This window comes from Delphinus delphis, chromosome 21, assembly GCF_949987515.2.
Source record: "Delphinus delphis chromosome 21, mDelDel1.2, whole genome shotgun sequence".
Classification (NCBI taxonomy): Eukaryota; Metazoa; Chordata; class Mammalia; order Artiodactyla; family Delphinidae; genus Delphinus; species Delphinus delphis.
This window is the reverse complement of record NC_082703.1, coordinates 5,263,037-5,278,958: the sequence shown is the minus strand read 5'-3', so window position 1 is coordinate 5,278,958 and position 15,922 is coordinate 5,263,037. Positions and strand designations below refer to the sequence as shown.

Below are 15,922 nucleotides of genomic sequence, written 5' to 3'. Positions count from 1 at the left end.
CCTTCCATTTCCTGAAAGGTGGATATGTCTGTATAATAATACAATAATTGTTTAGTTTCCTACATCCAACAATTTTGGATGGTGTTATTCTACCTAGGTCTCTCCAAAGTACACTTAGCAGACACACCCAAATCTACAGAGTAAGCTGTCTAGGCTGCACAACAGGGTTGTTTAATTTCTTTTATTCCAGGAGAGGTCTTCCTCTTCCATTACAATGCCTGCTTTTCTTATCCTTTATCTCTCTTTTGACATTATGGTCTTCTCCTTTTACTGACACTTATGGAGTCATAAGTTACTCTCACCAAACTAAAAGAATTGATTTTCATTATTATGTCCTCTCAGTATCAGGGAGTTAACTTATGGTCCTGAAACACAGTTACTTTTTCCTCACCTTGGACGTATGTCTTATTATACTCTGTTATCGTAGAGGATAGCACTGTATAGCCAGCATGTAGCAGAGTTGTTGGTTTATGGTAAGTGCTCAATAAATATTTGTTGAATGAATGCATGATTACTTAATCTTTTCCACACACAGGCAACCAGACCAAAAAAAAATCCACAAACACAAAGGTACATAGACAAATACACACACACACACACACACACACAAACTATGTATCTATAATGTTATAACTGCCCCCTTTTCTCCCTCTCTTATTATATTATCTCTCATCCTGAAACCTTGTCAACATAATTCATCTCTCCTAGGATATTAATTCACCTACATTGGGTAAGGGATGATAGAATTACCCATAGGTAAATGCACATTTCAACTAGAGTAGTATAATTTGGAATGTTAATCCACTGTTCTAGCCTTCAGGCTTGGTATATACCAGGGAAACATTTTTAGGATAATTTTATTCATTTATATTTAAAGAATGTCACTTGACTCTACTGCTATGTTTTACTAACATAACATCCACTATAGTTTTCAGGTCATTTATTTTTGGAATAATCTTTTTCTGGTAGAAAGTCAGTGGGAAAGACTGTTGAGGTCAAAGAATGCAGGGAGGTGGGATGAATCCCAGTATATGTTATATTAGTACCACTTTAGGTCTAATTAATTTTTTAAATACCTAAAATTCAATATTTTCATTCTTCTTCTAAACAACAGAAGGATATTAGATCACCTACACAACTCCCCCTCCATTTGTCAGTTATTATTATTACTATCATTTTATATTAAATGAATACTTACTAGGGCTTAACAACATATTTACCAATTGCTTTGGTCACCATTCATTCTTTTTTTTTAATGGTATTTAACCCTGGATTTTATTTTGTTTATTTATTTTAGATTTTTGGCCGCACTGCGTGGCTTGCGGGGTCTTAGATCTCCATCCAGGGACTGTACCTGGGCCACAGCAGTGAAAACACTGAGTCCCGACCACTGGACTGCCAGGGAACTCCCACTATTCATTCCTGAGTCCGTTTTTTTTTTTTTTCATTTTAATTTCAATTTCTTTCTTCCTGAAGTACAACGCTTTTAATTTTAGTTAGTTTCTGTGGTTATAAGCATTTGATGTTAAATGTCTGAACATGTCTTTTTCACACTCATCTTTGAAAGGCAACTTAGATGGTTACAGACTTGTGGTTGGGAGTCACTTTCCACAGCTCTTTTAAAGTATTGTGTTGCTGTAATGTGACATTTACTGGCATTGATGAGACCTCAGTTGACAGTCTGATTAACTTATTTATTCCCTTTCAATTAATGTGTTTACTCTAAGTGACTTCTAAGATTTCCTCTTTGTCCTGAACGTTTTGTTATTTTATTATGATATGTTCTGATAGAATTTGTTTTTATTTACGCTGCTCTGGATTCCATATAGTATTTAGATACCAGCATTCAGGTCATTAATTCTGGGAAAACAATCAGTCATTTCTTTAATTATCACATCTTTTCCATTCTTTGTCTTTTCTGCATCTGAAATGACTATATTTGGGAGAGTCTTCTCACTTTCTCCTCCATAGTTGTTAACCGGGCTGTTCATATGCTATGCTTTTTCATGTCTCTCTCTGCCACTGATTTCCTCATATTAGTTTCCAAATCACTCCTTCTCTTAACAGCTATCCTTTTCTTGCCTTACTTCTGCCTGAATCTCTGTGGAGATTCTAAATGTTTCTATTAAAGGTTTTTTATATTATCCATCTATCTCAATATGTGAATTTTTTGTTCTGCTGTGCTGTGCCTGTGGGCACTTAACACACAGTTGTTTGTAATTTAGACTTGTAAGCTCATCCTCAGGGGCAATGATTGTTCTCATGGGAACTCTGCACACCCCGAGTTGTAGAGGCGTACTTTAGGAAGAGGGAAATGTTTCAGCTTTCCCTGTCTTGGGGCATGAATGTTTTAATATTTTCTATGCTTGCTAGTTCAAATTTGTGGGTAATGAAATTGAGGAATTGTGGTCCTGCCTCTATAGATGGTAGAGGTCTGGGGTCCTGCATCTCTAGGTGATCCTTTTCCATCCACATGGCTGAGACAATTTGCCTATTGCATTCCCAGTGGCCATACCTTTTGTTAACTCCATTCAAGACTACCAGGCTTGGGCTTCACTCTAGCTTTCTAACATTTAAATATCTGTACCCTAAACTCCTACCAAGCTAGGGTTATTAAAATCATATCCCTTAGGGTACACGTAATTCAGAGTCCCTTGTAGTCATTCAGATTTTGCTCCTGTTTTCTCTCTGAATTTCTAGTTTCTTCATTTTTTACTGACAGACAAAGAGCCTTTTCTGGCTGTCAGTCTCAGTTCGGTATTAAATTTTTGCGCTATTATCTTCAGCTTTTCTGCAGAGTAGAAACGGGAAACTTTCCTTGTGGAATAGAAAGGGGAACTTATTCTGTCAGTTAAGTCTGATAGTTTGCCCAGAAGTAAATGTGAATGTTAATTTGCAAAATGTGGCAATTTACTTGTCAACAAATGAAAAGCTAACTTGTAGCTGGAAGGCCAAATTTAGGCAGAATCAAACTTATATACTGTGCTTAGAGGTGATAAAGAAGCAAATGCATCTCTGCTGTCTTGATACGTTTCCCCACTGGAGGATTTAAATTTTGCACTATGTGTTGCACTTGGTGTTGGGTAAATAAGATTGCTACTTATTTTCCTGCCCCAGGTGTTAAAAGAGTTAGTTTTGGTATGAAATGGCTTGATCTTCATTCTTAAAGTAGGCAGGTTTCTTAGTATTAACTTTCAGACATTTTTATTTTTATTTAGATCAAGTTCGGAAAGTAGTGGCCAAACAAATACCAGCAGGTAAGTGACATAAGAAATGTTTCTTATAAGTATATGTTGAAAATAAGAATGAACAAAAGATTGTTTAATATTTTTTGAGCAGCCACAATTGATAAAGTACTACACTAAAAACAACTTATTAATATTTTCCATTCTGGGAATGAGTATTAATTAACTCAGTCTTTTCTTCAGTTTATTAAATTTTTATTGATTGCCTCCTCTTTTGATGCCTAGGGAAAAACTAGTTGTCTAATGAGAGACAAGATATTTATAATTATTTTGTGAAACTAACTCATAGAGCATTTTTGAATGTTTTATGATGAAATACAAAGGGAAATATTACTTTTTTGTTTAGATTATATTTATACTCACAAACTCAATATGAACAATTGAGTGAATTATTACCCCAATCAGGAGGAGTTTATCTAAGAGACAGTTATCATAAACACACTAAAATTCTACGTTTTCCACATTCCCCATCTCAGTCCAACAGCCCTCAATTGTGTTAATAAGGGTTCTCTGAGTTTTCAGTTTCCCATGTGGCCTTGTGATCCTTCTGAAGTCATCTAATATATACTGATTTGCTAATCTTCTTTTCTCCCTTGTAGAGTTTTAGTTTTCTTGTCCTGCCTGGTGTTTTTCCTTAAAGTGTCTTCTTTTAGTTACATTCAATCCACTGATATTCCAGAATATCCTTCATACCCACAGGTTAAGTTTTCAGGCTACACTGCACCACATTATATAGTTTCTGTCGTCCCTGATGAAGTCACCCCCTCCATTTGGGAGCTATTGGCATTTCTCTATCCTTTATTCTGTTGTTTTTGTATGTTTCCTAACATAATTACCTTTTTATAGATATTATTTTCTCCAAACAAAGTATGAAGAAAAAAGCCGATTTTCTTTATTGCCTCCACTCTGTCACCATTACCAGGGGATTTGTGATATAGTGCTCAAACACTCTAATACTTCCAAACTTCTGCTTACCTAAATAAAGCATTACTTTGCCGATACACTCTGAAATTGCTTGAGGATAATGGCCACGTGTATTTTGCGAACTAATTTGTAGTTAGCACCTAGCAGAGTAAATGCTCAATAAATACTTGCTTAGTGAATGAACATCACATCCATCTTGAACTTCATATACACACATAATTGACGTTATAACTACTCCAGTTGTCCCCTCACATTCTCTCTCATTATAGAGTATGTCATTTGCACAGTCATCCTCTTCTAGAAGTGGTGTTCAAGATTGAGGGATAGTCATCATCCGTGGGACAATATATATTGCATTTGAAGAGTGTAATCTGGAGTGTTAACCCATAAGTCTAGCTTGTGTTTAGCATATACCAGAAAAAGCATTCTTGGATTATTATTTCTTTTAAATTTAATAAGCTAGGCAGACGTAGTTGCTCTGCTGTACTGTTATAGCCCCCATTATATTTTCCTTTTTTCCCTGTTTTAAAAATTTTGAAAGCCAGTGGGAGGTGTTGGTAGAACCAACTCCTTGGGTAAACACTACCACGACAAAAAAAATTTTAAAGCCAGAAATACGACAGGTTATGTATCCAGTAGACTCACAAATCTATATATATAAATCCCTTTATTGGTTTGGGGAGAACTAACTATATTAAATAGGGGAGTTTCATGGTCAGAATAGTAGGAAAAATCTAGTATAAGTTTTGAAGATACAAAATAGCAGAGGTAGGGAAGGGATAGGAGGGGTAAAATTATGCCACTCCTAGCACTGAATTCTCTCCCTAATCTTACTACCTATATTATCTTCTTTGTCAATTAAACTCAATTAGTTTGTCTTCAATGTATTCTTTTTCATTCTTTTGGTTGGGGGATCAGAAATAAGAAATCTGTGGATATAAAAATGGAAAAGAGGCTTTAGAATTTGATTTTGGCTTCTGGTAATAATGAGTATAAAAATAGAAATGTGGCAGATACTTCTTTATTACCACAATTTTGAAGGGAAAGAGGAAGAAACCGCCATAAAAATATATCTTTGTCAGACTGTATTATATCATGATAAAAGCATTATTTCCTTATTTATTTAGTTCCAAGTCACAGAAAAGCAGTGAAACACTTAACAGTAGGCAAGTACATTAGGAAATATCTCTTAAAATAACTTGCTTTAAATTAAAATGAAATTTATAATCCACAACTAATTCCTAAATATTTATTGCTTAGATGAATTCATAAAGTACTGCACCAAAAATAATGTTTTAATCTTTACTAATCTTGTTATTAATGAGTATTTAAATCAGTTTTTAAAGACTTTTAGTCTTTTTTCCTCAGTTTAGTAAAATTCTCTTAAGTTTGTTGGGAACTTGCTCTTGTGGACAGAATGGAATTAGAGTTGACTCTAATAAGATATATGATATGTAAATTAGTCTTTTAAATGAATTCATAATCAAGCCACTTTATCCAGTAGGCACTGTAGCCAAAATGCTTAAGGCCTATGAGTTTCCAAGTGCCCAAACCAAAACACTGTTTACCATATGAAACAATTTAAAAATGACTGGCTCCAAGATATGGAAAAAGTAAAATTGATATGTATTTAAATTTCTAAAAACATACAAAGATTTGACTTGTTATATTCAAGAACATTTCATTGCATGTGAAAAAAATATTAGATTTTCTCATTTGCAAGTACTTCTGATTAAATACGATGGTTTCCCAAAAATCACAATTGATAGTAAATAAGTTACTCACAGCTAAATAATTTCACAAGCAAAATTGTAAAAATTCTTCTAGAATTCTTTTTCTTTTTCCATATGAATTTTTCACTTGGCAGTATGCCAACTGTATGTTTTGCAGTGGAAGGTAATTTATTTGTTACACCTAAGTACCTAAGCACATGTGTCTTTGTTCTCTTCCACAGTAACTAATAATTCCTTCAGAAGGCAATGGATATTACTGGGGATCTCACTGAGAAATGAAAATGCAGCCTTTTCTCCCCTGGTCACAACTGAAGGAAGCAATAAACCAAGATGGACCAATCTGCAGGAGCGTCTGTTTTTATTTCCTTCTCCACCCCTGAGGCGCAGGTTTGCCATTTCAGGGCCCTTGACTGCAGATAGTCAGTCACAACTCCCACTGACTCCCTGAGCTCTTCTCCACAGCTCTCTCCACCACCCACTCGGATTTACTGCCTGGGGCCCCAGATGCTGGGGATCTGCATCAACTGCTCTCACTCAGGAAAGGGTCTGGGCACGGACTGTGTTCCTTCTCCGGGTCCTTCTCACTGGACTTGGCTGGCTGCATGCAGATCTCAGTTAATGCAGTCATTTGACCACCTCACCCTCCCCACAACCACAGAACCAGGGCTTCTCAGGGAAGCTGTGCTCCTTCTGGGGACTGTGCTTTACCTTCCAGGCCTCTCCCTCTGTTTACCACCTTTCTCTTGCCCCTCGGCTGGGTGACCTGCAGCGTGAATCCCAGAAGGCAGAAGGACCCAGAGAGCTTGGGCTTGGGTCTCAGGGGCAAAGATTAATCCCTTATCAGAGTTTGGTATGAAGATTGATAAATCGAGTTGGGAAAAATATCTCTCATTTTCCATTTTCTCAAAGAGTGTATAAAATTGCTCAGTTTTTCAATTAAATATTTGGCCAAATTCATCAATGAAGCTAGAGTTTTCTTTGTCGGAAGATTTTAAATTATGGATTCAATTTCTTTAACAGATAAAGAACTATTTAGATTTTCCATTCTTGTGATATTTTTTCACAAGTTGTATTTTTAAAGGGGTTTATTTCATTTAGTTTTAATTAATTTGGTAGTGTATATATGTCCATGCCATACTCTCACTTCGTCCCAGCATACACTTCCCCCTCCCCATGTCCTCAAGTCCATTCTCTACGTCTGTGTCTTTATTCCTGTCCTGCCCCTAGGCTCTTCAGAACCTTTTTTTTTTTTTAGATTCCATATATATGTATGGTATTTGCTTTTCTCTTTCTGACTGACTTCACTCTGTATGACAGACTCTAGGTCCATCCACCTCACTACAAATAACTCAATTTCGTTTCTTTTTATGGCCAGTGTTTTTTAAATTGGAGTGTTAAAATGATTTACATTTAATATAATTTCTGATACTGTTGGTTTTAAAAAGTCTGTCATTTTGTTACATGTTCTCTATTTGTCCCACATTTCTTTGTTCTTTTGGGGTTTTTTTTTCCCCTCTGTTTTTCTTTTAGGTTAATTGAGCAATAAACTACTTTTTCTTTTCTATGGTTTTTAGCTGTCCTTTTTTATATTAACCATTTTTGGTAGCTCTTCCAGAGGTTACAATGTGTATCCTTAATTCATCACAGTCTACCTTGAATTAGTATTTTCCTACTTAACAAACAACAAAAGAACTTTGCAACAGCATGGTTCCTGTTACCTCCTCCTGCCCTTGGTGCTACTACATTTAATTCTACATATTTTATAAATTCCATGTATACATTGCTGGGTTTTTTTCACCTGAAGCAGTCAATAGTGTTTTCAAAATTTTTATATGGCTTTTTATATTTACCCACATGTTTACCCTTTCTGTTGCTCTTCATTTCTTCTTATCATCTGTGCTTTCATATGGGATCACTTCCCTCAGCTTGGATAACCTTCTCTAGTATTGCAGTGTGCTTCTGATGGTGACAATTTCTTTCATCTTTTTTTTTTCTGCTTGAAAAGTTTTTTTATTTTCTTTTCAGTGAGATACAATTATTGCACACAGAATTCTAAATTGCCATTTTTTCCCTTTCAGCAGCATTTAATCTCTTATCTTCTGGGTTTCATTATTTTTGATGAGAATTCAGTTATTATTCTTTTTGGTATACTGGATTGTAATGTGTCTCCTCACACACCCAGGCACTCCTAAGATATTTTTCCATGTCTTTGGTTTTTGGAAGTTTGATCATGATATGCTTAAGGTGTTTTTCTTTGAATTTACCCTAACTTATATTCAAGTAACTTCTTGGATCTATTACTTAATGTCTTTCAGCAATTTTGGAAAATTCTCAGCCATTAAGTATGTCTTCATATCTTTCTTTTGACCCATTCTCTGTTTTCCCTTAGGGAACTCCAGTTACACATTTTCCTTATTAGATACTGTCTCATAATTCTTTGAAGTTCTGTTTTGTTTTTTAAATGATTTTTCCTATTTTAATTCAGTTTGGATAATTTCTGATGCCCTATCTCAAGCTCACTGATTCCTTCTGCTGTGTCCAATCTTCTGTAACCTCATCCAATGATTTTTTTAAGTCTTAGAATTTCCATTTGGTTCTTCTTTTAGTTTCCCTTCTTCTGTTGAAATTATTGATTTTAAATCCTTTTTGTCTATTTTGTTCTTCGCATGCTGTAACATGTTTATAACAGTTATTTTAAAGTTCTGATCTACCAAATCAAATACTCCCATTTTAATGTGCTTGATACATGCCCTTGGATATGTGTTGTTTGGTATGTGTTTTTATCATGATAATGTCCTATATATTTGATGCATTCTTTTTTACTATTTTCAATCAATACTAATGTTTGTAATATTTAATTCACGTGGGTATATACATATTAACATAAAATGCATTATTTATAATATTTATAAATATATATTTATAAAATATTTCATTCAAACTGCTACACAGTATTTCATATTGTACATCTATTAGAATTTTTCTCCATTTTCTTTAGTGATTAATAAGTAAGTTGCTTACAGCTCCCACTATCACAGATGATACTGCTGACAGCCTTGTACATGTTCCTGATAGTTCTTTGCAAGAGTTTCTCTGGAGTATTTTTTATGTACAGATGGATGTATGTTGGCTAATTATTCTGTCATGTGATCACCACTACATCCAATAAATAGCATGTTTCCATCACTCCACAGAAATTCCCTTGTTTTTGTTTGCAGTCAGTCCTTCCTCCACCTTTAGTCCCAAGGCAACCAATGATCTCTTTCTGTCAATATAGTCTTGCCTTTCACAGTATTTCATATACATGACATCATGTATATGAGGGCTTTAAGCTGTCTGCAGATCCATAGCTTTCAGAGTTCCCTTCTCCTTTAATTTCCAGTTTCTTTGACAGCCCCAAGTTTTGACCTTTGGGTTTTTTTTGTTTGTTTTTTGTGGTATGCGGGCCTCTCACTGTTGTGGCCTCTCCTGTTGCGGAGCACAGGCTCCAGACGCGCAGGCTCAACGGCCATGGCTCACGGGCCCAGCCGCTCTGCGGCATGTGGGATCCTCCCGGACCGGGGCACGAACCCGCGTCCCCTGCATCGGCAGGCGGACTCTCAACCACTGCGCCACCAGGGAAGCCCAAGTTTTGGCCTTTGAAACCTCAAGCCAGAAAGCTCCTACTTTCTGCTGCCTGAGCCTGTGTGAAGGCTGGGGAGTAAATTGAGTCAAAAGTGCAGAGCACTCACACATCCCACCAAGAGCAGTTCTGCCCTTTTTAAGAGTAGACCGCCATCTTTCTTCTTTTTTGTTTGCCTTTTTTTGTTTTGTTTTGTTTTTTGAGGCAAGGAATATGACTTTATTCGGAAAGCCCACAGACTGAGAAGATGGCAGACTAAAGTCTTAAAATAACCATCTTCAACCCCTATCCTTCTGTTTGCTTTTTTTGCCAGGCTTCCTGGGGTCTTTTGCATACAGACCTAGTTTAGTGGTCAGCCAGGGATTTAGATAAGTTTATTCTCAAATTTTGGATCTCAGCCTTTCTCTTGCTTCCAGAATTTCCTGCTTTATATTTTCTTTTTTTAAAATAAAAATTGTATATATTTAAGATATACAACATGATGATTTGATACACATATACACTTGACTATTACTGCAGTCAAGCTAACTAACATATCCATCTCCTCACATAGGTACCAATCTTTTTTGGGTGGTGAGAGCACCTGAAATCTAGTCTCTAAGCAAATTTCCAGTCTTTATTATAGAATTACTAACTTTGGTCATCATGTTGTATATTAGATTTCTAGATTTACTCCTCCAGCATAACTGCAACTTTGTACCTCTTGACCAACATTTCCCCATTTCCCACACCCTCCAACCCTGGTAACCACCAGTCTACTTTCTGCTTCTATATATTTTAGGTTTCACATATAAGTGAGATTATACAGTATTTATCTTTCTGTGTCTTATCTCACTGAGCAAATGTCCTCTAGGTTCATCCATGTTGTCACAAATAACAGGATTTCCATGTTTTTCATGGCTGAGTAATTCTATCACATTTTCTTTATCCATTCATCCTTTATGGACACAGGTTGTTTCCATATCTTGGCTATTGTGAACAATGCTGCAAAGAACATGGGTGTGCAGATATGTCTTTGAGATACTGGTTTCATTTACTTCTGATATATGCCCAGAGGTAGGATTGCTGGATCATATAGTGTTCTATTTTTAATTCTGAGGAACTGCCATATTGTTTTCCATAATGGCTGTACCAGTTTATATTCTCTCCCACAGTGTACCACAGTTCCAATGTCTCCACACACATACTGGATGATACTTGTTCTCTTTATCTTTTCAGTAATAGCCAACAAATTGGGTATACAGAAGGACCATACCTCATCATAATAAAGCCATATATGACAAGACTACAGCTAATATACTCAACAGTGAAAGGTTGAAAGTTTTCCTCTGTGATCAGGAACAAGACAAAGGCGTCCACTCTCACCACTCTTAAGTACTGGAAGTCCTAGCTAGAACAATCAGGAAATATGAAGTAATAAAAGGCATCCAAATCGGAAAGGAAGAAGTAAAATTGTCTTTATTTGTAGATATGCCCTTATACAAGAAAATTCTAAAGACTCAACCAAAGAACTGATCAACAAATCCAACAAAGTTGCAAGATATAAAATCAACATACAGAAATCAGTTGCATTTCTACATACTAAAAATGACATAGCTGAGAAAAAAGTAAACAATCTCATTCACAATGCATTAAAACAATAAAATAATTAGGAATAAATTTACTAAGGGAAGTGAAAGATCTGCACAAAGAAAACTGTAAGACTTTGATGAAAGCAATTGAAGAAGACATGAATAAATGGAAAGATATCCCATGTCTATGGATTGGAAGAATTAACATTGTTAAAATGTCCATACTACCCAAAGCTATCTATAGATTCAATACAATCTCTATCAAAATTCCAATGGCATTTTTCATAGGAACAGAAAAAAACTAAAATTTGTATGGAACCACAAAAGACCACAAGTAACCAAAGCAATCCTTAGAAAGAAGAACAAAGCTGGAGATATCACACTTCCTGATTTCAAGCTATATGACAAAGCTATAGTAATCAAACAGTGTAGTACAGGCATAAGAGTAGACACAGACCAATGGAACAGATCTAGAGCTCAGAAATAAATCTTTGTACATATGGTCCACTAATATTTGACAAAGGAGCCAAGAATACTCAATAGGGAAAGAATAGTCTTTTCAATCAATGGTTTTGGGAAAACTGGATAACCATATGCAGAACAATGAAATTGGTCTCTTGTCTTATACCACTCATAAAAATTAACATGAAATGGATTAAAGGATTAAATATAAGACCTAAAACTATAAACCTCCCAGGAGAAAACATAGGGGAAAATCTCCTTGACATTGGTCTTGGCAACAATTTTTTGGTTATGACACAAAAATAAGTGGGACTGCATCAAACTAAAAAGCTTCTGTACAGCAAAAGAAACAATCAATGAAATAAAAAGATAACTTAGGGAATGGGAGGAAATGTTAGCAAATCATATACCTGATTAAGGGGTTAATATTCAAAATGTATAAAGAATTCAAACAACTCAAAAACAAAATATAATATTTTAAAAATATTATAAGATGGCAGAGTAGAAAGACCCTGAGTTCTTTCACCTCCTCTCACGAGCACACCAAAATCACAACTATCTGCAGAATAACCATCGATGAAAAAGACCAGGACCTACCGGAAAAGATCTTCTACAACTAAAGACATGAAGAATGAACCACAACAAGACAGGTAGAAGGGGTGGACTCATGATATAGTCAAGTCCCGTACCCCCGGGTGGGTGACTCACAAACTGGAGAACAATTATATTGCAGAGTTTCTCCCACAGGAATGAGAGTTCTGAGCCCAACTTCAGGCTTGCTAGCCCAGGGGTCCAGCATCAGGAAGATGAGCCCCCAGAGCATTTAGCTTTGAAAGCCAGCAGGGATTAATTTTGGGAGTCTCACAGGACTTCACTCTCTATTTAAGGCTGCAAACTTGTTAAATTTTATAATCGTTGGCTTCTCCAAGTGAAACTCAGAAATACTTAAAAAATAGCTGTAATGTCTGCCTTAAGAGAGATGGTGTTTATTCCAGTTTGCCTTTTTATGGTGAAATAAAATCCTTTACCAATGAACTAATGTTTCCCATAATAAATTTTTTAAAAAAGGGACTTCCCTGGTGGTGCAGTAGTTAAGAATCTGCTTGCCAATGCAGGGGACATGGGTTCGAGTCCTGGTCTGGGAAGATCCCACATGCCGCAGAGCAGCTAAGCCCGTGTGCTACAACTACTGAGCCCACATGCCACAACTACTGATGCCTACATGCCTAAGAGCCCGTGATCCGTAACAAGAGAAGCCACTGTTGTGAGAGCCTGCACACCGCAACGAAGAGTGGCCCCTGCTCTCTGCAACTAGAGAAAGCCCACATGCAGCAATGAAGACCCAACGCAGCCAAAAATAAATAAATAGATAAATAAATAAATTTATTTTTTTAAAAAAAGGCTTAAAAGTCTCACACAAAATCTTTTGTGCACCAGGACCTAGGGCAAAAGAAGTAATTTGATAGAAGCCTGGGCCAAACCTACCTGCTGGTCTTGGAGAGTCTCCTAGAGAGGAAGCGGGCAGCTGCAGCTCATCCTGGGGACATAGACACGGGAGGCAGCCATTCTCAGGGGCTCCTTCTACCGCATGGATGCTGGTGCTGGCAGGTGCCATTGTTGAATCCTCCCTCTACCTCATTAATGCCAAGATCTGGCCCACCCGACAGCCTGTAGACACCAGTGCTGGGATCCCTCAGGCCAAGCAACTAATTGGGGGAGGGAGCATAGCTCTACCCATCAGCAGACAGGCTGCCTTAAGATCTCCTGAGCCCACAGCTCCCTCTAGACACAGCCCTTCCTACCAGAGGGCCCTGGACACAGCTCCACGAACCAGTGGGCAGGTACCAGTCCCAGAAACCCCTGGACCCTGGTCCCACCCTGCAGGGAACCTGTTCTAGCCTTTGGACCAGCCTCACCCACCAGAGGGCAGATACTAGATGCAAGAAAACCACAGTCCCACAGACGGGGGATCCAGCCCTCCAAAAGCAGGCCAGACCCTGCCCTGGGACTAGCTGGGCCCCAGCCCTGCCCACTAGCAGGCCAACACAAGCTTCAGGATACTCCAGACCCCACACTGAACTGTGTCAGGAACAACACCCCCGACCCCACCCCAAGGAATCTGACACTAGCTCTGGGATCCCTGGGCCCTGCAACCAGACTCCAGGATCTGGCTCTACCTGCCAGTAGACTGGCACTAACTACAGGACCTGGCTTCACCCACCAGTGAGCCAGCACTAGCCCTGGGGCCCTCTGTGGTTCTGCAGTCAGCTGCCTTGTGACCTGTCCACACCAACCAGCAGCTAACAGCCTCTGCACAAGGCAGGGCCTGACAACCAACTGGACCAGGGGCCAACAAAGCCAAACAGACCACCCACATAATCAGCCTGCCACAACAGAAGGACCCACGCAGCCCACATAGGGGAGAGCCCCTAGAGCTTGGGTGACGAGAAGGAAGTGTGCTTCTGGGACAAAGAGGACATCTCCTCAGAAGGCCATTTCTCCAAGGTCAGGAAGTGTACACTCTCCCAAGACTGAACCAGGAAGAAATAGAAAATATGAACAGATCAATTGCCAGTAATAAAATTGAATCTGTAATTTAAAAACTCCCAACAAACAAAATTCCAGGACCAGTTGGTTTCACAGGTGAATTCTGCCAAATATTTAGAGAAGAGTTAACACCTACCTTTCTGAAACTATTCCAAAAAATTACAGAGGAAGGAACAGTCCCAAACTCATTCTTTGAGGCTTCCATCACCCTGATACCAAACCAGACAATGATATCACAAAAAAGAAAATTATAGGTCAATATCACTGATGAAGATAGATTCAGAAATTCTCAACAAAATATTAGCAAACCAAATCCAACAATATATTAAAAGAATCATACACTGTGATCAAGTGGGATTTATCCCAGTGCAGTGATGCAAGGATTTTTCAATATTCGCAATTCAATCAATGTGATACACCACATTATTAAATCAAAGAATAAAAACTGTATGATCATTACAAGAGATGCAGAATAAGCTTTTGACAAAATGCAACATTCATTTACAATAAAAACTCTCCAAAAAGCATAGAGGGAACATACCTCAACATAATAAAGGTCATTTATGACAAACCCACAGCTAACAACATACTCACTGTGAAAAGCTGAAAGCATTTCCTCTAAGATCAGGAACAAAACAAGGATGCCCACTCTTGCCACTTTTATTCAATGTGGTATTGGAAGTTTTAGCCACAGCAATCAGAAGAGAAAAAGAAATAAAAGGAATCCAAATTGGAAAGGAAGAGGTAAAACTGTCACTGTTTGCGGATGACATGATACTATACATAGAAAACCCAGAAAACACCACCAGAAAACCACTATAGCTCATCAATGAATTAAGTAAAGTTGCAGGATATAAAATTAATATACAGAAATCTGTTGCATTTCTGTATACCAACAATGATCTATCATAAAGAGAAATTAAGGAAACAATCCCATTTACCATTGCATCAAAAAGAATAAAATACCTAGAAGAAATCTACCTAAGGATGTAAAAGACCTGTACTCAGAAAACTATAAGACACTGATGAAAGAAACTGAAGACAACACAAACATATGGAAAGATACACTATGTTCATGGATTGGAAGAATTAATGCTGTTAAAATGACCATACTATCAATGACTATCAAAACACCAATGGTATTTTTCACAGAACTAGAACAAATAATTTAAAAATTTGTAGGGAAACACCCAAGACCCCAGCAGCCAAAGTAATCTTGAGAACAAAGAACAGAGCTGCAAGAATCTGGCTCCCTGACTTCACACTATATTACAAAACTACAGTAATCAAAACAGTATGGTACTGGCACAAAAACGGAAATATAGTTCAATGGAACAGGATAGAAAGCCCAGAAATAAACTCACACAACTATGGTTAATTAATCTACAACAAATGAGGCAAGAATATACAATGGAGAAAAGACAATAAGCGGTGCTGGGAAAACTAGACAGCTACATGTAAAAGAATGAAATTAGAACATTCTCTACACCATATACTACAAAAAAAAAAAAGCAACCCTCAAAGTGGAGTAAAGATCTAAATATAAGAACAGAAACCATAAAACTCCTAGAGAAAAACATAGGCAGATCACTCTTGACATCAATCATAGCAATATTTTTTGGGGTCTGTCTCCTTAAGCAAAGGAAATAAAAGCAAAAAGAAACAAATGGGACCTAATTAAACTTAAATCTTTTGCACGGCAAAGGAAACCATCAACAAAATGAAAAGACAGCCTACTGAATGGGAGAAAATATTTGCAAATGATATGACTAATAAGGGGTTAATATCCAAAATATACAAACAGCTCATACAACTCAA

The 15,922-nt window shown here is 37.3% G+C and overlaps 1 protein-coding gene across 5 annotated transcripts in view; it reads left to right on the top strand.

Moving 5' to 3' along the window:
• The window catches only part of ADAM32 (ADAM metallopeptidase domain 32), a 167,090-nt gene extending 159,578 nt beyond the window's left edge, over nt 1–7,512 (top strand). For 3 of the 5 annotated variants that reach the window (XM_060001103.1, XM_060001104.1, XM_060001106.1), the window contains 2 exons: nt 3,219–3,257; nt 6,124–7,512. In XM_060001103.1, coding sequence (XP_059857086.1) covers nt 3,219–3,257; nt 6,124–6,350 — 266 coding nt within the window. In that variant the 3' untranslated portion in view covers nt 6,351–7,512. The remainder of the gene's footprint in view (nt 1–3,218; nt 3,258–6,123) is intronic. The other 2 variants (XR_009517859.1, XM_060001105.1) reach the window with 2 other exon arrangements.
• The last annotated feature ends 8,410 nt before the right edge of the window (nt 7,513–15,922 follow it).